The sequence below is a fragment of the Colletotrichum paranaense genome (assembly GCF_030867605.1).
Source record: "Colletotrichum paranaense strain IMI 384185 chromosome Unknown Scaffold_4.1, whole genome shotgun sequence".
Lineage (NCBI taxonomy): Eukaryota > Fungi > Ascomycota > Sordariomycetes > Glomerellales > Glomerellaceae > Colletotrichum > Colletotrichum paranaense.
This window is the reverse complement of record NW_026848962.1, coordinates 859145-879859: the sequence shown is the minus strand read 5'-3', so window position 1 is coordinate 879859 and position 20715 is coordinate 859145. Positions and strand designations below refer to the sequence as shown.

General features: G+C 53.3%; 5 protein-coding genes across 5 annotated transcripts; 2 read left to right on the top strand and 3 right to left on the bottom strand.

The window, feature by feature from the left end:
* Positions 1-1856: 1856 nt before the first annotated feature.
* Positions 1857-2123, bottom strand: CPAR01_05266 (uncharacterized protein; the record flags this gene model as incomplete). The annotated part of the gene is made up of 1 exon (XM_060489545.1): positions 1857-2123. One exon carries the CDS (start codon positions 2121-2123, stop codon positions 1857-1859), a length of 267 nt encoding a protein of 88 aa, XP_060351011.1.
* Positions 2124-7199: 5076 nt separating this feature from the next.
* On the top strand, positions 7200-8450 carry CPAR01_05265 (Cys/Met metabolism PLP-dependent enzyme; the record flags this gene model as incomplete). The annotated part of the gene is made up of 1 exon (XM_060489544.1): positions 7200-8450. The coding sequence occupies one exon, from the start codon at positions 7200-7202 to the stop codon at positions 8448-8450; it is 1251 nt and encodes a 416-aa protein (XP_060351010.1).
* A 537-nt stretch (positions 8451-8987) lies between these two features.
* CPAR01_05264 (uncharacterized protein) lies at positions 8988-10707 on the bottom strand (the record flags this gene model as incomplete). The annotated part of the gene is made up of 2 exons (XM_060489543.1): positions 8988-10390; positions 10443-10707. 2 exons carry the CDS (start codon positions 10705-10707, stop codon positions 8988-8990), a joined length of 1668 nt encoding a protein of 555 aa, XP_060351009.1.
* A 702-nt stretch (positions 10708-11409) lies between these two features.
* Positions 11410-12732, bottom strand: CPAR01_05263 (arsenical-resistance protein; the record flags this gene model as incomplete). Its single annotated transcript, XM_060489542.1, has 4 exons — positions 11410-12045; positions 12106-12213; positions 12272-12414; positions 12465-12732. The coding sequence occupies 4 exons, from the start codon at positions 12730-12732 to the stop codon at positions 11410-11412; spliced, it is 1155 nt and encodes a 384-aa protein (XP_060351008.1).
* Positions 12733-13985: 1253 nt separating this feature from the next.
* CPAR01_05262 (uncharacterized protein) lies at positions 13986-14967 on the top strand (the record flags this gene model as incomplete). Its single annotated transcript, XM_060489541.1, has 3 exons — positions 13986-14019; positions 14102-14181; positions 14335-14967. The coding sequence occupies 3 exons, from the start codon at positions 13986-13988 to the stop codon at positions 14965-14967; spliced, it is 747 nt and encodes a 248-aa protein (XP_060351007.1).
* Between the last annotated feature and the right edge of the window lie 5748 nt (positions 14968-20715).

Genomic DNA, 20715 nt, shown 5'->3' with positions numbered 1-20715 from the left:
AATTGTCAACTCAGACTCCACAGTAATACCAGAGGTACCTCTTAACCTTGTTGCCGGACGGATAGGCAGGTACAAGTCCGTCTCTCCTTACCGCCGTACAATTGGCAAGTATCTTACTTCCTACCGGGTAAAACTCCAGCTACGCATGGGACTTTACGTCTGTCACCGTCATGCTCCGCCACGCCATAGTCCACGCTGACAAGATCCACACCTTGCTTTCACACAACACTACCACAATCCGTAAGGATACACAGTCCGACAATTAGACCAAAATCCGCGGAGCCGACATCAACAAGGAAAACGGATTAACAGGATCGGCGGGCGAATACCTAGCCAACATGCATAGCTGCAGTCTACGGAGAGCATACGTATATGCTACGATCCTTCGGAGTATAGAATGTAGCCACTAGGGCTAATGCACAACTTTCCTTACCCCTGCAGCCCCCCAAGTACTTTCATAGGCGGCTCAATATGGGGAATTCTTGCTGCGGATAATAGTCCCTACGAATTCAGCGCCGAGAATATCCCAAAGTACACACATTGGGGTATCAATCGTCCAGTTGAGTCCATCGTGTCATCTACCTCGAACTGCCTGACATGTGCGCTCGCTCACGCTCAGCATTCACAACCAGTCCCGTGCCTACGCCTACTGAAGACTACACTTTGAATAAGGTACGAGGTACGGAGTACGAATCCGACAAGTCAACTTCATCAGACCCGGTCCTCGTCCGCTGTGGCCAACACACCGACCAGCTGGGCAGCGGCAGCAAGAGCAAGGCAGTAAGACCGAGTAGGGCAGGGTTCAGAGTCCAAACGTCACAGTCGAATACCCCATGGCTTTTGCAACGTCTACCTACCACCCTGCGTGCCCAGCGCAACGACCACAACGGGTACCGTTTCCCACTGACAGAGCAAGAACTGCGCCGTGCGTTCTTTTCCCTACAAGAAAGTCCCTTACCATGCAGTGGACAGTGGAGGACTAACAGTCCGCGGTGTCCCCGCTTGGGCGTTTCGCTTCTTGATGGACGATTAGAGACGACAAGGCCGAGAAGCTGCGAGATTGGTCGGCATGACCCCACGACGAGACAACCTCCCACACGGAGCGGGCGGGTGAGCGGACGGATCGGAGGAGAGCGCCTGCGAGCTTACGCCAGTTGTCTCTGTCAAACAGAAACCCTCACTTCTTGTCGTTCTCGTTGTCGCCTCTGGTTGCCGGAAGACTAATGGTAGGGTAGGGTGAGATGTCAAATCATCCCTCAGCCCTGCTCTCAGTGCTAGCACCAACATCGCCTGGTATCCTTTTCAAAACACTTTCTACCTCCGACTCCTCTTTTCCTCCGGCATCTTTGCCGGCGGGAGAGGAAAAATTCAAAATCTGAAGTTTCCTCCAACATGAGTCGGGGGCAAGGGATGACGAGCGTGCATGGTCCGGGCGGATTGTAGAACACACAGAGATTGCCCGACGGCGAAGCCCGGCAGATAGGCCAAACGTCAGACGAACGAAATTCATGAACCCGACTCCGCGTTGTCCATCCTCGTGGAAAACCCGCCAAACCCCGTCCGTTGGACCTTTGCAGCCTCATTTGCTTCTCTTTAACAGCTTAAGCATTACGCACGGCTCACGAGACATGCAACCGCAGCGACGCGTCAACTGGCTATCAAGTGTTGCAAAGGACATGTCGGCAGATGAACATTGTCGACGCGCTGGTTCCCATATACAGTTGTTGCATCGCCACGAGCTCTTGTTTCCAAGGTGTGGCGCCCGTTGAACTTGTCAAATCCATGTTTAATTGGGCAAAATGTTCCGTCGATAATCGCCAACCAATATGATCTGCGATCTACAAGTGTGTGGAAACCTAGCATAGGACGGGATGTGATGTCCTCCAAGGTTGAATGGCGGCGACCATGGTCGAATCAAAGAGCTCCGAGAGCTCGCGGGCGTGGTGTGCGCACAGGAACCCTATACCCGCCATTGGGTCGGAGGCCAGGCCATCCGAGGGGTGTGACGGGAAGGAAAGGGGGCTGACGTAGATCTGAAGGAGGCTTGGACACCTCTTTTCCTTGCCGTCGATTAAGCCGCACATGCAAGGCATGTCGATTGATATAATCCTGGGGTCTTGCATGGAGCTGGCGTGAGGAGGGAACCAAGAGCAGTTTGGGTGATGCGGCCGGCATCTAGCACATGAGGCAAGACTAGATACGCAAACATGCGGAGCGTACAGCAACAATAACCGCCGGCCGCCGGAGAGGAGGTAAGGAGGGTTTCTAGAAGAACCCTCCTATCAAAGATAAAAAAGAGCCAAGCCTTTCATGGTTGATGTCGCACATGGGTTTGCCCACAGACATTGCTTGGGACAACCCCGGACTGGCGGGGACGCTACCGACTTCCCCCCTGCGGCTTGTCCGCTGTTCCGACCACCGGATGGAACGTTGACAAGACGCTTGACAAGAATGATGCAATTCTAGGTTGGAGGGGTCGATAGCGTCCGGGGCCGCGGATGGCATTGATTCATCGGAGACGGATTACAGGCCGAAGAGCCAACAACGATGATCTGGCCAGCTCAGTCCGTCGTTGACTGTCACGAGCATGGACAATTGGTTCGCAATCAGCAATGCAACGGCTATCCTGCAGGGTTGAAAGGGTTTGGGAGTTGGTGCTCTTTTCGGGCCTAGTGCCATTGCCGCTTCAAGTCTGTCTCACCCGAGAGAACACTCGATTGAGGTGAGCAAAACATCGGTTGAAATGCACTTGCTCCAAGGTAACTAACAACAAAGTTGACTCTCATGAGACTTACATGTTGCAGGCTTGACCGTTTGCTAAGTGCATTACCTAGTCGAATGCGCCGGAAAAGTAGCGAGGGCCTCGGCCAGATGTAGCCACGCATTGAGCCGAAAGCAACCCTTTGTGACATCCAACCGAGTCAACTGGCGCTGAGATCAGCAAACTCACAAGTCGCATCTGCAGGTTCGCCCGCTAGTTCACGAATTGGAAACGTGGTTATACGCCAATTCGAAGGAATGGCTGCAGAGTGTAGCTGATTGACGGCTCCTGACAGAAGCCTTTGAGCAACTACCAACCTTATACGCTCTTGGCATTCTTCGACATGTAAACTGTAGCGTACAGATCTGTAACTGTAAGCTCAGTCGATTATCGATCTCTATTAGTCGGTAGAGCAATGAGTCGTGGATGTTTACGGACTATACCTCAGCCACTTCACCCACCAGTTCACTCGCGACACCAGCCTCTTCGGGCCCATCCAAAGGGTGCCATGTAACAAGGTAGGCAATTATACGGCTTTTCACATCGGACTTCATCTGAAGCTTACTCTCTGATAGCTTGCGGCTGACGGAATATACCCTTCAGTCGATGCTAGCCAAGCTGAATAGTCAGTCCCAGAGATATGAAGCACGATATTTGGACGACGCGCCATTTGGTCGACAGTATCGTAACCTCTTGGGGCGATCCTCCCAAGTAATTTCCAGGTCACTCGTGAGAGGCGTACCTCTGCGGGGGAATATCGCTCATTATTCCATTACGAGTATCGAATTGTATTCAACGGAATATTTTGCAGCTATCTCTGCCAGCGGCTCTCGAGGTGTCACTGCCAATTATTTTGTTTCGTTGAAGCAAGACGTGAAGGCTAGCAGAGAGGTAAAGGCAACGCAAAGCTGAGCCTTGGAATTTTGTCTCAGACTTGAAAAGCCTTTGTGGACGCGCCATGCGTACCTTCTCATACCTAGAGTCAGTATTCAAGATGACACTGGCATCGCCGACAGTGCATACAAGGTATGTAAAAGGGTGTCGATATGAGTATTGTTTGGATGACTGCGCATAGCAAGGCCGCGGACCTTTCGTTTGAAAGGGGCAATCGGTTATTCGGACTTAGCGTTTCGTTTAACAAGTTGTTTCCAATTGCTTTCAAACTCTGGTCCTTCACTTATGGCGTCTGCGCCTTTGACATATAGAGAACAGATGGACGCGGTACCACCGTCTGAGAATATGGTCCATCGAGAGAGCTGAGTCCGCCAAGACGGCACGGCAATTCTGCAATGATCGGCGATAGACGGAAGGGCGCGAACGGCCGGTTCTGTATGATTGTACTCCGTACTATGCTGTCACGTAGGCATGTTCGTTCTGCGGCCTGCCAGTTTTGAGAAGGGTTGACTTTTGACCTTGACATGCAAGGACGCCCAAGCCGGAGAGCAGGGTGGACCCAGTACCAAAAAAAGCAACACTTCCCAAAGGAGAAAAGGGCCGTGATCGCCGCCAGCGCCTGTGCTGTGGGTGCAGAGCTTCGAACAAGGTTTCGAGACAACGTTTTAGTGACAGACTAATTTTCTTCGTGGGCGTAGGGCTGGCCGGCTATCCTTGCGCAGTCCGAGCGAGCATGGAGGGCGGCACAGACGATAGGATGAAGGGGAGTCTTTTCTCTAACGCGAGTCACTCGTAAAGAGGCCGAGTGTCGTAACGTACCCATGTGTGGCTAGGTAAGTTGATAATGGAAGGTATCCGTAAGGTACGGTAGGTTAGTGGTGGTGTCTGAGTGAGCCTAGACGGGCAAAAGGCACCTACCAGCTCTACAAAGGTAAGGCAGGCTGTGTGTGAACCCAGGCAGATCAATTTGTAAGAAAGAATGGGACCTAGAGGGCGAACATACACCTTAAAGTGACCTCTACGGGCCCTATGTACTCACCTTTACCTACCTGTTCGCAATTACTCCCACAGAATTGGCTATGCTGGATGGACGACCAGGGAACATGGTCGCAATAGTCCGACAGTCTGGCAGACGGGGAAGAAACAACTGGGAGACCTATACGCGAAAGACCTTCCGAATTGGGCCGAGCTGTGCCCGTGGTCTCGTGGCCTTGTTTTGTTGACGATGTGCTGTCGAAGGGGGGCGGTTGGAAGTTTCGTTTTTATTCTTTTGCTGCGACCCAGATGTAACATGTGAAAACGCTCACAAGCCCCCCTTTCGCTCCCCAAATCCGTAGATGGAACTCATTTCCCTTGAGCTGTCCCAATGGCATGGGTAAGCTTAGGCGAATTCCCTCCTTCTTCCTCCCTGCCCCCTTGCGCATCCAAGCCCGCGCCCGCCCGGGTATTTGTCACTTTTCCCAGCCAGAGGATTTGAGAAGGAAAACAACCCCAAGCCTGTCAAACTCGGCCGCTGGCCCGTTTTAACGCGTTTACGACACTTGCATTGTTTTGGTGTGTGGCAGGGACTGGTGAGTGTGTTGACAGTTTTTCTCGACGTGAAAGCTTGTTGTGTGTGCGGTGTAGTACAAGGTGAGTGTAAGGCAGGGAGTTGGGGTGAGGAGGCGGCTGTCTGGGAGCCGGAGGGGTGGTGATGGTGTGGTGGACTATCTATCATACTATCTGATACCTTACCTGTCCGTACAGTAATACAGTAAGGTAGGATGAGGTGGTGTGTGGTTGTCCGCCAGAGAAAACCTTGAGCTTCGCTTTCTGAGGTAGCACGGTGGTTGTTGGGGTTCGAGATAGGATATTGTAAGCGGTTGCATTAGTCAGGAGAGTGGAAAGAAAGCGAGGAGGAAGGTGGATTATGAAGCCTGTACGCAGTACGTAGGGCCGAAGCTGGCCGCCGCTTGTGCCGAGCCGGGTTTCTTGTACCCCACCTTTCCGCAGTTCTCCCGGCCGCTCTGCTCTATTAGGTCCCCCCCGTTCGGCCTTGAGTTTCTTCCCCGGTACTGGCCAATCTCTGGTGCGCAATGATACCACATGCAACTTGCAGCTTTCTTCCACCTCACCATGCCTTATCTTTCAAGGTACAGCAAAAAAATTCCCATGCAAGAACTCTATATGTCAGCAATGCGGACCTGCGGAGCCAAGACCCCGAAAAAAGGACCCTGTTACGGAATTGTGTGCCGCAACGGTTGACACTTGCCTCAAGGTGCTCATGCCATGGTGTGCGCTACTAAGGTGTTGTCAGCAAAGGCAGCTTACGGATACATACCTACCAGTCGAGGCAGGTAGTAAGTAATACCTTGGTCGGCGAAAAGGGAAAGAAAAAAAAAGCAAGGCAGCGACAGGCAAACTCTACATTGTGCATCATTGGGATTTGTGATGACGGAAGCTCATCGAACCACGTTTGCTCATCAAATTTTCAGCTCCAGCTCGTTCTCAGGCTTTCAGCCTGCGCCCTGTTCAATCGCGTCAGCTTCTAGCAGGAGGCGGTGTGTGCTTGGGGAATCTTTTGACATGTTTGAAATCGAAGGCGTCATCCAGGGGGAAACCGAGATATAAAATGTGATTTCATATGAACCTCTGCCCATTTCTGAGCTCTACACTACCTTACCTTACCTTGCCTTACACAGTTACACTACTGCGTAGCCCCTCCACACACGTATCTTGGACCTTCCCGATCACTCCGATCACTCCGATCGAAAACCCTGGGGAATCCCTCGAGCACCTCATCACCTGCCTACAAGAGCTCAGTGCCTTGCATAGCTCCGGATTGCGCCATTCTCAACCATCCACGCAAAGCTGCAACCCGTGCGAATAATCGGGAGTCATTGGACCAGCTCGTTCTTCCCTGCTCGCAGACCGCCAGTCTCCGCCAAACAAACCCCGGTACCTCAACGTGCCCCTCCAAGACAAGGGCGCAAAGTAAATAAGACCAGAGGTTGACGATAATCAGAAACAACAAACCACCGAAAACGTCTCTCTCAGCCCGTCTAGACACCTCAGCTACCACCCCCAACCACCAAAATCAGCCCATTGACTCACCAAAACCAGACCGTCTTGATCAGCAGGCGCGCGATTGCGTGATTGATTCCTACTTACCAATTCGGAGCTTGGGGCATCCCCGACACAAAGCACCGTCGTCTTTTTCGGTCACCGGAGTGTAGCGGGGCAATTTCCACCTTAAACATCCTACCGAGACTCGAGCTACTTTTTTTTTTACTCTTCATAACGTAACAAACTACAAGAAAAAAACGACCCCGCGACTCGACTCGGTTACCGTCGACTTTATTTCGCACAAACCCCGAGACGTAGCCCGGATATTTTTCTCTCGAGCCTACTTTTTTTTTTTTCTTCATCCTTCTTTCTGCATTCTCTAGATACCCTCGACTCTTCATCCTTTCTTCTCACTTCAGAAGATAGTCGCAATCTATTACCCCGCCAAAGCTCTTCTTATCACGAAACAACGAACCCCTCCATCGCAAGTTTCGCAACAATGACCGTCCCCGTCGCCGAGCACCCCATCGAGACCCCTCCGCGGGCGCCCTCGCCCGTCCACAACTTCGGCACCCTCGCCGTCCACGCCGGCTCCCCCCACGACCCCGTCACCGGCGCCGTCATCGAGCCAATCTCCCTCTCCACGACCTTCGCCCAGACCAGCGTCGGCAAGCCCGTCGGCGTCTACGAGTACTCGCGCTCCAGCAACCCCAACCGCGACAACTTTGAGCAGGCCGTCGCCGCCCTCGAGCACGCAAAATACGCCCTCGCCTTCTCCTCCGGCTCCGCTACCACCGCCGTCGTCCTCCAGTCCCTCGCCGCCGGCTCCCACGTCATCTCCGTCTCGGACGTCTACGGCGGCACCCACCGCTACTTCACCCAGGTCGCTAAAGCCCACGGCGTAAAAGTCACCTTCACTCCGGAAATCGAGGTCGACATCTCGGCCCACATCACCCCGGCCACCAAGCTCGTCTGGATCGAGAGCCCCTCCAACCCGACCCTCCGCCTCGTCGACGTCCGCGCCGTCGTCACCCAGGCCCACCAGCACGGCATCATGGTCGTCGTCGACAACACCTTCCTCTCCCCCTACGTCCAGAACCCCCTCGACCTCGGCGCCGACATCGTCGTCCACTCCGTCACAAAGTACATCAACGGCCACTCGGACGTCGTCATGGGCGTCGCGGCCTTCAACTCCCCGGACCTCAAGCAACGCCTCGGCTTCCTCCAAAACGCAATCGGCGCCGTCCCCTCCGCCTTTGACTGCTGGCTCGCCCACCGCGGCCTCAAGACCCTCCACCTCCGCGCCCGCGAGGCCTCCACCAACGCCACCGCCGTCGCCACGGCCCTCGAGGCCTCGGACAACGTCATCGCCGTAAACTACCCCGGCCTCGACTCCCACCCGCACCGCGCCATCGCCAAGAAGCAGCACCGCAACGGCATGGGCGGCGGCATGCTCTCCTTCCGCATCAAGGGCGGCCACGCCGCCGCCGAGCGCTTCTGCCAGCTCACCCGTATCTTCACCCTCGCCGAGTCCCTCGGCGGCGTAGAGTCCCTCGTCGAGGTGCCCAGCAGCATGACCCACGCCGGTATCCCCAAGGACCAGCGCGAGGCCGTCGGCGTCTTTGACGACCTCGTCCGCATCAGCTGCGGTGTCGAGGACGCAGAGGACCTGCGCCGCGATGTCCTGCAGGCCCTCGACAAGGCCGTCGCGGAGCAGAAGAACGGCTCCAACGGCGTCAACGGTCACTAGACTAGCTAGAGAGAGAGAGAGAGAGAGAGAGAGAGAGAGAGAGAGAGAGAGAGAGGCGCATTTCTTGACATTTTGGGTGGATTTTTATTCTACGAAAGGAATCTAGAATTCAGTTCGCCTGTTTTTCAAAGGGAGGGTGGCTGCATTCGATTTGGGAATTATCTTACGAGCTAGAGACGGAAAAGTCCATCGACTACTGCTAGCATTATGACCAAAACATCATCATCATATATAAAGGAGGGTTTCAAAAAAAGGAGCATTAGGCATAGTAAGCAATTGAAATTTTCTAGAACAGGGCTGGAGGGGTATAATGAAGAAGAAGAATGGTAGCACACACTCTACCAGAGAAACCATTTGACCAGCTTGCCATCGCTGCTATTAGGAAGCAGAATTTCGTATCGTTCAAACGCTTGGCCGCGACCAATCCATCCATGTCTTTGAGAACCTTTCAAAAAGAACAGTCCGTGTAATGTTGACAAAGTCGTACAATGCTACTCAGTAGCCTACCCATTATATGCAACGTCTCGGGAAACTCCATCACTCCTCTGCAAAGTTCAGATTCAGCAGATTCTCTGCCAGGTTTCCTCCGCCGCCGCCGCCATTCTCGCCATCACCGGCTCCGCCTTCGCCCCCTTCCCCTTGGCCGGCGTGCTCATTGCGCTGCCTCTGGATCTCATTCATGCCCTGGCAAGCAGTCTCGGCAATGTAGTGAAGTTCTTCGAGGGTGCCGCTATTGCAGTTGGGGAAAACGCCGTCGATGCTGCGTTGCCAACCGCTCGTGGAGTTCCGCACCGCCGTCTGGTAGGCATTAACGTCGTACTCTGTGACCCGCAACGCGCGTGTTCTAGGCCGCATCTGAGTGAGGAGGTAGTCGTTGGAGGCCAGAGCCGGCAGGTAGGACACGGGCGAGCCGTCCGACTGCGGCGGCTGGTAGTAGCCCAGTGCCACTTCGACGAAGCGCTGCGCGATGGAGCGGCCGAGCCCGCAGGGGTCAATGAAGTCGAAATCGGGGGATGAGGGCGCGGGTGACGGAGGCAGATCGTCACGGGTGTATAGGTCGTAGCCGAGGAATGAAGCACGGCACGTCTGGAGCTTCGGGCACGACTCCCGGATGATCATGGCCATCCAGTCATCGTGGAGACCAGGCCGCTGATTCGGCAGACCAACCCATAGGATTTCCTTTGAGTCTTCGTTGAGGTTATGACCCTGTTCCGCTTTCAGATAGACCTCATTGAGGTACAGCTCACGTAGGGTCTGGCCAAAGTTGCGTGCGGCGCATCGAAGGACATCCGGTGTGATTTCAACCCGCTTCAATTCGAGGGCCGTCAGGCATGGAAGCGTTATCGGTGGAGAGGGAAGCGCGCGGGCCCTCCACTCGTCTATCGTCATGTTCCAGGCTTTTGTTTGCTTGAGGCCTCTGGGTGGACGGTCGTCGTCGGTGCCGGACAGACAAAGGGTCTGTAGAACCTCAGCATTGTGGATTAGATCCCATAGACAAGTACCGTAAAAGGCCACGCGTGGAGGATCGACTTCATGACGACGGAAGGATATTACTAGGTGCTCGAGTTGGAGGATGGCGCGCATGATGGCAAGGACATCGGACGGGTTGGTCCATAGGTCGACAATAGCTTGGTCAGACACGTTCTCCAGCACAAGTGTTTTGAGTGAAAGAGAGTCCTCCGGGCGGCGGGAGAAGGCGGAGAAGGTATTCGCGAGAATCATTGTTGCAGCATTGCAGCGGTGGCCGACGAGCTGAAAGGGGAGGTTCAGGCGTAGTGAGGAAACAAATTGGCAGTTGAATAGTATTGATTCGAGGGTATGACGGTAGTCCAGCGTTGTGAAGCTAGCAGGTGACATGCAGTACTGGCGTTGGAGTGTCTGGACGAAGTGCTTCATCGAGGGTATTCGATCGAAGATGGTTGACAGAAATTCTACTTCCACTATTGGTGGATCAGCAACAATTCGCGAACTCGGGACGGTGTTCTAGCTTACACTCATCGCGCAATACCATCAAGTCAATGTACATGGACTTGCAGTGGTATCCAATTGTCTGAAGAGAATCGACATCCGGCTGCCGCCGCCGGCTGTTCTTGCTGAGACGGCTGAATTCGAGGGCGATTGTCCTCAATGCGAAGGGCTTTAGGAAGCGGTCGAAGGCCCTGCATACGAGACGCAGGTCCAGGATGTGATTTCGGGGTGATAAAGCGACGCATTGCCGGAGGATCGCATCGATCAGCTCGCGGGGAAGCGACTCCATTGCGGGATCGTGGGAGGGAAGCTCCGGCAAGGCGTGGAAATAGTTCTCGGGGTTCTCCTAGGGGTCCAATGCGCGATACGGAGCCCCGCTGCTCTGACTCTGCCGAAAAGTTGACAATGAGAAATACAGTACGGGGTTTGCAGACTACTCGAGTCTCGTTGCGGAGGCGGATCGTTCGAATCGGTCGTGAAGTGGTGGTTGATGAGGGTCGGATTGGGAGATTGTAGGTTATCAAGATGAGTGTTGACAATCGAGTTGGCGGTCGGAACCTGGACGGATCCTGTCCAAGGCGGAACAAGAAGCGGACGGTGACAGGGAGCTTGGGGCACCCGAGGTGTCACTTCAGGCAGTTGCAGCGCAACGTGCGCTAAGGCCGACAAGGGTTCAGTCACTAGGGTCCCCGCATCTTTACCTTATCATTCCAAGTTCAGTGGACGTCTTGCAACACCATGGACCTGACACTTTCGAAAATCCTGGGAGTCGACTTGGACTTCGATTTATCAAAGCAGTGATATCCACTTGCTTCTGAAAAGCTATCATAGATGGCACTCGTTTCCCCTCAACATTGAGCATCGGTAGTTCAGCTCCTTCGGCACGGCATCATCCGCAAACTTTCGTGCTACCTTAGCTCCTGCATGCTCTTAGACCCCATGACACCGACATGTGCTTTTGTCTCATCGCGCCGTTTGCGAAAGCTCCGGCTCAGTCCTCCCAGTTGTAACGCTTAGCAAACCACTTGACAAAGTAGACCAGTCCAAGAAGCACCGGCACTTCGATGAGCGGCCCGACAGTTGTGGCAAGGGCTTCGTCTGACTCAGGCCCGTACGCCGCGACCGCGATCGCGATGGCTAGCTCAAAGTTGTTGCTGGCCGCCGTGAAGGCCTGGGTGCATGCGAGGCCGTAGCGGAATCCCAGTCTGCGAGCGACGAGCAGGGTCGCCGAGAAAATGACGGAGAAGTAGACCACCAGCGGCGCCGCCACTCGCACCACGGAGACGATTTGATGGACGACTTGGGAGCCCTGAGAGGCGAAGAGGACGATGATGGTGTACAGAAGACCGATGAGTGACCAAGGGGCCAGAAAAGGTATGACCTTGCTGTTGTAGGTGTCGACCCCCGTGGTGTAGACCAGTGACAGCCGCGTGAGGATGGCCGCACCAAGAGGAATGCCAAGAAAGATGCCAACTGCTGAGGCCACTGTCGAGTAAGAGATAGATGAGATACTGTAGTCTTGACCTATTACTCGAATGAAGAGCAGGGCGACAGGGGCGAAGAGAACGATTTGCAGAAAAGAGTTGACTGCCACGAGAATCGCGCAGTAGTTTCCATCTCCTCTTGCCTGCAACCAACAGTGTCAGCATACCTTGGGCGTATAAGTTATCACTAGCGATGTTCATACCAGGCTTGTCCAAATCAGCACCATGGCGATGCACCTTGCGACTCCAACAAGAATCAAGCCGTTTCTGAGACCCTGCTTGTCCGGTAGGAACGCCCACGATAAGGCAAGCTAAGCCCTTTGTGTTAGCAGCTATTCGATACTGTCTTTGGAAGCATGGAAGGCTGACCATAAATAGCGGTGCCACTATCCAGTTGAGGATAATGCTGAAGCCGAGTTGGATCCAAATCTCTCTCGTACGGAAGATAGTGTGTAGTTTCTCATACTGAACCTTGCACAATATGGGGTACATCATCACCAGCAGACCAACGGCTAGAGTCTATAAGCATACGTATTGAAGAGCTGGTTGAGTCAGAACTTACCTATCGGCACAGAGACGCCAGCAAACTTACCCTGTTGCAGCGCTGGCCTGGCATTGGGTACAAAGTTTCCAAGGAGAATGCCAATCAACATGGCGAGAAAGATCCAGACGGCTAGAAACCGATCAAGAATACCGAGAGACTTGAAGACTGAGGGACCTTGTTCGTACGTGGATTCGATAGACTGTTGCTGCTCGACATCTCGATTTGTACCATGTTCACTCGGTTTCTCAACCTGGTTTCCGTCTGTTTTCGCTCTCAGATCCTGCATATTGCTGGGGGGAGTACTAGACGTTACAAGTACTATGAAAAATGAACCAAGTATGAAGGAAATCCAAAACATAGATTTAGTGATTTTTTTTTTGTAATCTTTTGAGGTAGTCAATTTTGGAATTCTTGAAGTCTTCTTCTATGAGAGCTACTGGGAATAGGAAGGGGTGGGCACCTCATGCTTGAGGGTTTCCCACTAAAGGCGAGTCTTTCAATCCTGACCAATCAGAGGAGAGGGGTGACATTTCATTGAAGAAGAAACCGCACCGACTGATTTTCCCGCTTGAAGAGACTTCGCGCTGCCGTTCAGCTCGCGACGAAAATGGTTTACCCAATCACCGCGCCATCTGAGTTGTTGGTCTGAAGCCGGACTCACGACTATTTCAGTCCGAGACTTGATTAGTTCAGGTGCCTTTCGGTGCCGAAGCTCTTTGAACGCCGACGACGGTGATAGTTGGCATAGGCAATCATGCAAAGCTTGCAAAAACACTTTCCATCTACTTGCCTGCTTGCATTCGTCGTAGAAGAGTTGCTCTATGATCAGCTATTGCTGTGGACTCAAACATGAATATGGATTGCCCTTTTAGTATCAACCAGGAAGAGATCGTGCGGCGTTGAACTTTGCGACTAGCAGAGCGAGAAGTTGTGTATTTCCCGAATGCCAATGATCTGCGACAACTCCTTGGATGCGAGAGACAGGAAACGGAACGATTCTCGTCTTCAAAACTGTGATCTAAGATGTCGACTTGTTTAGAAGTAAAGCTCTGTGTTGTTCTGCTAGCTCCAAGTTTTCATCTGATTGACTTTGGCATACACACGGGCCGGAATCTTCAGCCCCAGCCTCATTCATGCGTTATATCGATTAGTTGACAAAATACTGAAGCTCTGTAGGCTATAGTTCATCATGCATTCGAAACCACTGGACCCCTTAATTTGGGCATATAAACAACTCCCTCGCAAGGAGTTCCTTTGTAGTTTGCAAAGTGTGGAAAGAACAGATACTGCGCCTCAGCTATTCCTCTCGAAGCACGGAGGGGATATCCTTAGGGTGCTGACCATATGAATGACTTAGGGCGAAAAGCAACGAGATCTTCACGTGCACTTAATCAGATGGTATAATTGCAACTGCTAGCAATGGAGAAAACACATGGCCATCCAGTCTACCTTACATGTTGAGCCTCGCTGTGGAGGCTGTGCTTTGGTGAGGCTGTTTGATTCAGGCAGAAAGTCGGTACATGAGGTGACTACTTAGTCATGTTGATCCAAGCTACCACCGCTATCGTTGAGAGTAAGTGACTGATCTTACGATCTCAGCTAAGTTACTAACTCATGTCTCCCCGCGATCGTCAACAAGCTAATTTCCCCCGCAGGTTTTCTCATGCATTCCTCAATCGGACACGGCAACGGAGCCGGCGGAGGCTTGGGACATCCCAGCTCCGATAGTAGGCAGGTGCACCGGCCAACGTCGCGACTTCCAGGTTGGAACACGACCATGGATTTAGGCGGGGCGGCTTTTGGTGTCGGGCCGAGAAACCTCCCGAGCTTGCTGTGCCCTCCATCCCGTGCCCACCTGCCTCAATCCTCATGATAAAATTTTCTTCAGCCTGCCAACTTGCCTGCAACTTTGTCCTTCCCTCACAACCACATTATCCGTCAACTGACCTCCAAAGCCGGTACCGCGACTGCGATTCACCTCAAATCATCCGCGTTGTTTGCACTGGACGGTTGGTCCGACGATGTGACGTGGGCTGTGGGACGCGATTTCGCCATTCGCAACGTCGTCATTCTCATATCAGCAAAGCGCCAACCTCAACGAGATGACGAGCGGTGCCATCTCCAAATGATGATGGGCATCCCCGATCTCCTCTTGCGGCGCGCTCCTGCATCCTTTCCCGCAACTTGGGCGTTTCTACCGCTTCGAAACCTCGGGAACCATCAGACCAAGCATCCCACCATCATTTGTCGCACCCCCATGCCGCATTGGTGTCGTTTCGGATTGATCTTCCCCACGAGGAGCGTAGTCTTGGGTCGCATTTCAGACGCGCGTGCACAATCGGCGCATCGCAAGTGTGAGGCGTTTACGCACAATGTGTTACTTTTCGAATATCGGAAAGCGTCTCGCAGAGCGCGACAAAAATCTGCTAACCAACCTGTCAGTTTTCGTGATATCCGTCCCTTTTGGACACAGGCATTAGTGTGTACAGCAATGGGCTTCTCTCTGTGCCATTCTTGCTGAAGGAAAATTTCATCGTGCCAAGATCAAACTCTGCCCTTCTATTACCAAGCACCTACGTCGCTCTTTATTCGATAGCTCTGGTGCATGAAGTAAAGGCAACATCTCGTCAAACTATGCCTGAACATGTTATTCGCCCGAACTAAGGACTTTGCGCATCCGAAATACCACAATTGGACGCGTCTTTTCCAGCGGCCGACCTATTGCCAAGTTCTCAGTGGAAATGTCTCGAATCCGTTCGGACAAGCCTCGAATGAAGCCAAATGTAGACTCCACATCAATCTGCCCGGTCCCATTTCTGCTGCCCGGACTGCCCGGCTCACCGCCAACATGAAGTCAAGGCGATGCGAGCAGCGAGCAAGGGATTTGATACCGCCCGCCCGCGTATCGGCCACATTGCAGGCTTGCGCTACGAGACTGCGACCAGTCGCGACGGCAGAGATTTCAGCTTACATGTCCTGGCGGCCATGATCTGATGGCGAGCGTGTCTGCCGGTGGGGACAGTTGCTCAGGGGAACGCTATGCCTAATTCGCTTGTCTGCTAATATTGAAGCTGATGACAGATCCAGAGATCCGGCTCCTTAGGACTTGGCCGCAAGGCTAAGTGCAAATTCCTAACTTCCTCCTTTTGAGGCGGAGCTCAGCATGAGGATGACTGCCTGGAAAGGAGCGCCATCCGGGTCCACGAGCCTCGCTCACGGACGCTGTTTAATCTCTTCGAGTCGCCGCACCTTTCTTCTTCTTTCGTTCTTCCGACTTTCTTTTTTACCCCGAAGTCGCGCTCTCAAGTCTGCTACTTACGGATGCCTAGCAGAAGAAATTCAACTCTGGTTCATCCAGCGGAACTCAAACAGTGATTGTTGATGGGGCCGATTGGCAGACTGGGCAGGCGCCTCTATTCCTGGAGAACACCATTTACCTAGGACCCTGCCTGAAAGGAAGCCCAAGGAAGATCGGAGGATTCGGAGAGCAAGACGGACCCCTCCTAGCAGCCCTGAAAGCTGGCAGGGCAAGGCCCACGAGTCCCCTTCCCTGGGCGATGATGGCATAAGCCGCGTTGGGATACAGGTGGGAAGGTTATTGGCGAGCTAACATTCCCACTCCCGGACAGGGGGGCAAAGCAACGGGGCATGGCAATTCGAGCAAAGTCAGGAATTGCGATGTGCGATGCTTGACAGCTGACAAGCGGAACCACATTGGATGATGCCCTGCTGGCAGTCGCACAACGATTCCAGGCACTCTAATCCAGTGTAGATCGATGCATACCGGCGAAGCAAGCACGCAAGCCACCGGCGTATGACGATGGCACGAGACGGTACTTTAGCATTATGAGCCGAGACACTTTCATTCTTCCCGACTTGCCGTTCATGTGGAGGGAGAACAAAGTTTTTGTCTCTTTGTGCTTTGGAGCACAGGATATCCTCCCGCGAATTCCAACGGCGACGGCCCTGCACAGCTGAAAGGACAATGGGAACACTGGGAATTACTGGCCCCTGCGTACCGGTGACGCGCGCCTGGCTACTCGAATATGGGCCGCCAAACAGCCACAACTCCCAAGATGGGAATAGTGTGGCGCATTGGCAAACGCCAGAAGCGGAACTTTGAGTCGAACGGGGCGTACAATTTCATTACCGCCGTTACCCTCGATGCTCAAGGCGCTTTCACTAGTGGGAATGCACAAAGTGTAAATTGGTCGGATGCGCGGGAACATGATCAAACCCGAATCGGACATCTTGCCAGGCGACTCTCACACTTGCCAATTGCCCGCCATGGACAGATACATCTTGGAAGTTGGAACTGCCGCCATTATCTTCCTGCCTGCAGCCTGCAGGGCCCTTTCATCTGGCTGCAGATGCGCACATGCAGCTGCAGCAGCGCTTCAATATCGGCCGAATTACAGCAGGATGGCACGGTGGGCTGGAGAGAGAGCCCCCACGCACGCCATGCGCCCATCCCGAAGTGTTGCGAGTCGTGATACTTGCGGCGTTCTGTTCCAGCGTCCACGGTACCCTGCCGAGTACCGATGAAGCGAAGCGGGTCAAGCAACGGTCGACTCGTTTGATCTCCCTCAGGTGTTGGCTCCCTCGCCTTGTTGTGCGCTGAGCCAGGAGGCCCCAGGACAAGGCCAGACGAAAATCGCCCGAACACTTTGTTAGAACTTGGCGCCCTGAGAGAGACTTGGAGAGGGTCGGGGGAAGTTTGTCTTGACGGTCGAGCGTTTGCAGATGTCAGCTATCAAGGCTATCATGCAGAACGCGCGACTCGCACCACGCCCGTCCGTTCGACACATTTATTCAGAATGTTCTGTGCGTACCGATCGTATTACTAACTCAGGGGCTTTTTCTCACTGTCAATGCCAATGTTGAGAGTTGGACAGCAGCTGCTAGCTCTGCGCCTTCCCACTAAAACGCCGTACCGCTCTCGTGAATGCTAGCACGAAAGAGAAAGAAAGAAGAAGAAAAAACGGAAGAAAACGCTGGACGAATCCCCTCTCGATCGGTGAGACACCGCTGAGTGAAGAGCCGATGGGACCGGCCGCCGAAGCGTGAACGCTTTAGTCTTAGCCAGGGGCAGTCCTGAAGGGGGCGGACACGTAGAACAAGCTTGAAAGACAAGCCATCCGTCCCGCGGGTAGATCCCCCTCTCCCCTCTAACACTTCAAAGACGACTGACGTGGTGTAGTGGGAGGATTGAGCGCGCACTGGTCTCAGACTCAGGTCAGGTCGGTCCCTCGAGTTCGTCGCGAAGGGGATTGGGTGCGTTTGAGAGAGAGTAAAAGCGCGTCTCCTACTGATACTTCATAGGGTCTATAGACTCGGAGATGCGGTATCATGATTAAGGTACGTGCTGGTCCGAATGTGCACAATGACTAGCGGCTCGTTTGAACAGCTGGACACATGTGCTGTTGAACAAAAGTCGGAACAATGGGTTTCCAGTACGAGTTGGTACGAGTACGGGAACACTGATCATAGGCACACAATGAACGAGCAGCTTCTCCTCCCCGCCCGCTCCTTGCAGGCCTCTCGTGTCTCTCTCGGCCAGCAGAGCTGCCGTGGGCCAAGGCAGGTTTTCTTGTCTTTTTCTAGCTGTCTCTGATTTTCCTGGGACGGCACTGGTAGAAAGGGGAGGGAAAAGGCGGGTACCCTCGTTCGTATTAATCCCCGCTGGCGCTGGCGTTGCGGCGATCATCCACCCCGTCAAACCCATCCGTGGACCATGGAATCCATGATCCAACGCGCCAAAAGAGAGGAGCCCCTGCCCTCGTCACCCCATTTAGCTTCGATCCATCCTGTTATCCGTAACGTAGTCCGTAGAGATACGGGAAGGGAGGAGGTTGGGCTTTTGTTGGCACATGTACAGGTACATTGATGAACAGCTTTACTTTTTTTTTTGTCAGGTATTTTGGCGACGGAAGTGTTGCACGGCCGCACATCTCACACGCATTCAAACATTTCGCGCGGGAAGGGAAAAAAGGGAGTGAATTGCATTAGTCCGTTTTTTTTTTTTTTGTTTTATTCTCCTACATCAGACCGGACGGGAGGCGACCTAACGTTTATTTCTCCTGATTTTTTTCTTAACGTGCCGCTGTGCTGCCGAGCTGCTTTAGGCAGGGTGCGGCGTCTGTGTGTACCTTAGGGAGGGCGGCGCCGCGGCGGGAAAGCTGACCGTCTCAATTCTAAGGATCTTTGCACATGAGGCGGACCAATCTGATGGATTTGGGCGAAATTGAATCTGACATTGGGCTGCCCGTACCTTCTCGTGTGTATTAGAATCTGGTGGCTTAGCGGGATATCCTTCGTCTTCGTCTGCCTCTTCCGATTAAATCAGAGAGGCAGGCATACTTCATCATGATCTAGGACGAATGAGAATAAGAGCAAGAGACTTATCGAAAAAGACCAATGCCAAGACGAGGGAGGTACAGTACATGGCACTTCTTCTGCCTCGTACTGCGTACGGTGATGTACCTTTAGTCCGTATCCTCACCTCACTTTCCCAGCGACTACTACGTAAGGCACGTTGTATGTGGCATAGAGGGAGTAATATTACTACTCCAGTTGCTAATACCTGATTCCCACTGACGTATTATGTGCGCTCCTGGTTTCTATTATTACTGCTACTCGCTACTTGTTACTCGCGAAGGTACTTACTTGCTGCATCTCTGCGTCTACGTCTCCTCCGTCTGTGGCCGCTACCCCCGTACCCCCCCGTACCTCCCCCGTCCGTCGTGTTCCCGTTTCCCGATTGTTCGATCCGTCCCTGTACTTCTCTCTCTCGCTCTTTCTGCCTTGGACCTTGAAGCTTTCCCTTGTGTGCCTATCCTTCCTTCCAAAGATCATTCTGACATCTCGTCATCCCTTTCGCTACCGTACCTTGGGCAAACGCACGACTCTTACCAATCCACTCTCGCTACCTTGCCTACTGTCACTCTGCCTACCAGGCTGTCAGCTTTCTCTCGTTATTTTTTTGGTGTCATTTGCCTCTTGAGACATTGAATATCGGCCGATCCATCGAGTCCAAGACCCTCTTGCACAATTCTTTCCCCGTCTCCTCCTCCTCCCCCAACAAGCTTCCTTGTCTCGCCCGGTGACCGGAAAGGCGTTTAATTTGCATCATCTTAGCATCTACCGTCTTTTCTCTCCTGTCGCATCAGAGCAACAGCGCGCGTTCCCTGGCGACAAGAAAAAAAGTGGAGGCCGTCATAATATTCCCAGCTCCGCTATTTATCGCCCTCTCTCACTTTGAAACGTTCCAGCTCCAGTCTTGGACAGGGAACCCTTCACCCCGACCGTCACCTCCCGCTGCGGCTGCACCAACTTTCAGATTTCCCAGTCCTGCTCGCTGCTCAGACACCCTCGCTCGACCTTGGGATTTCTCCGTGTACACAGCTACACACAGTACTCCGTACGGATACACAGCAGCCTCCTCTTTTTGTGTTATCCTTGCGTCGACAGTTGATCCCGACGACGCTGCCGCTGGATTGGACCTTGCAACGAACCAGGAAAGCAAAAACCCAGATAACCCGCTCAACCACCACCAGCACAACCACCACCACCACCGAATAACAAGACCTAGACCCAGACAGACCCGATCAAGGTTTATACCTGAGAAGGGACGCAAGAGAAGCAGCTGGTTGCCTCGCCTCACCACCAGTCGTTCGTTCCTTTTTCGCTCGTTTTACGGCTCCGCCGCGATTGTTCCTTCTTGTCTCGAGAACCTGAACGGTTTATTCCTACGGACCCCGAACGGATACTATTCATATCTCATTATCCACACCCTGGATCGCCCACCCTCAACGAACGAACCCTCCCGTCCACTTGCCGCCTTGTATCTTTTCCTCCCTCCCTCTGCCGGCCCAGAGCATACCTTACCATACCGATCGCCGACAAACCCAAAACCAAAGAAACACCTTTCCTTGCCTGTACACACCCCAGGTTTTTTTTGTCATGTCCAATTGAGGGGGAATTCCTTAACTTGACTCTACCACACCTTATCTCACAAGGCCGCCTTACTACATACCTTAACTTGGGAGACTGCAGACGTCGTGCCACCGTGACACACCGAGCATTCCGGCCGTCCTCCCTTACCCAACCCAAATCGACCCTCGTACATTGCATTCCTAGTCGCAACTGCATGCTCTAGGTCACTGTTGCCCGCGCGATCGCAAATAACAGCCCTCCAGAGCTCGGCACGGGCACCGACACCTGCACCTGCTGCTCTGTCTCTGTCTCTGTACCAGTGTGTACTGGCAGA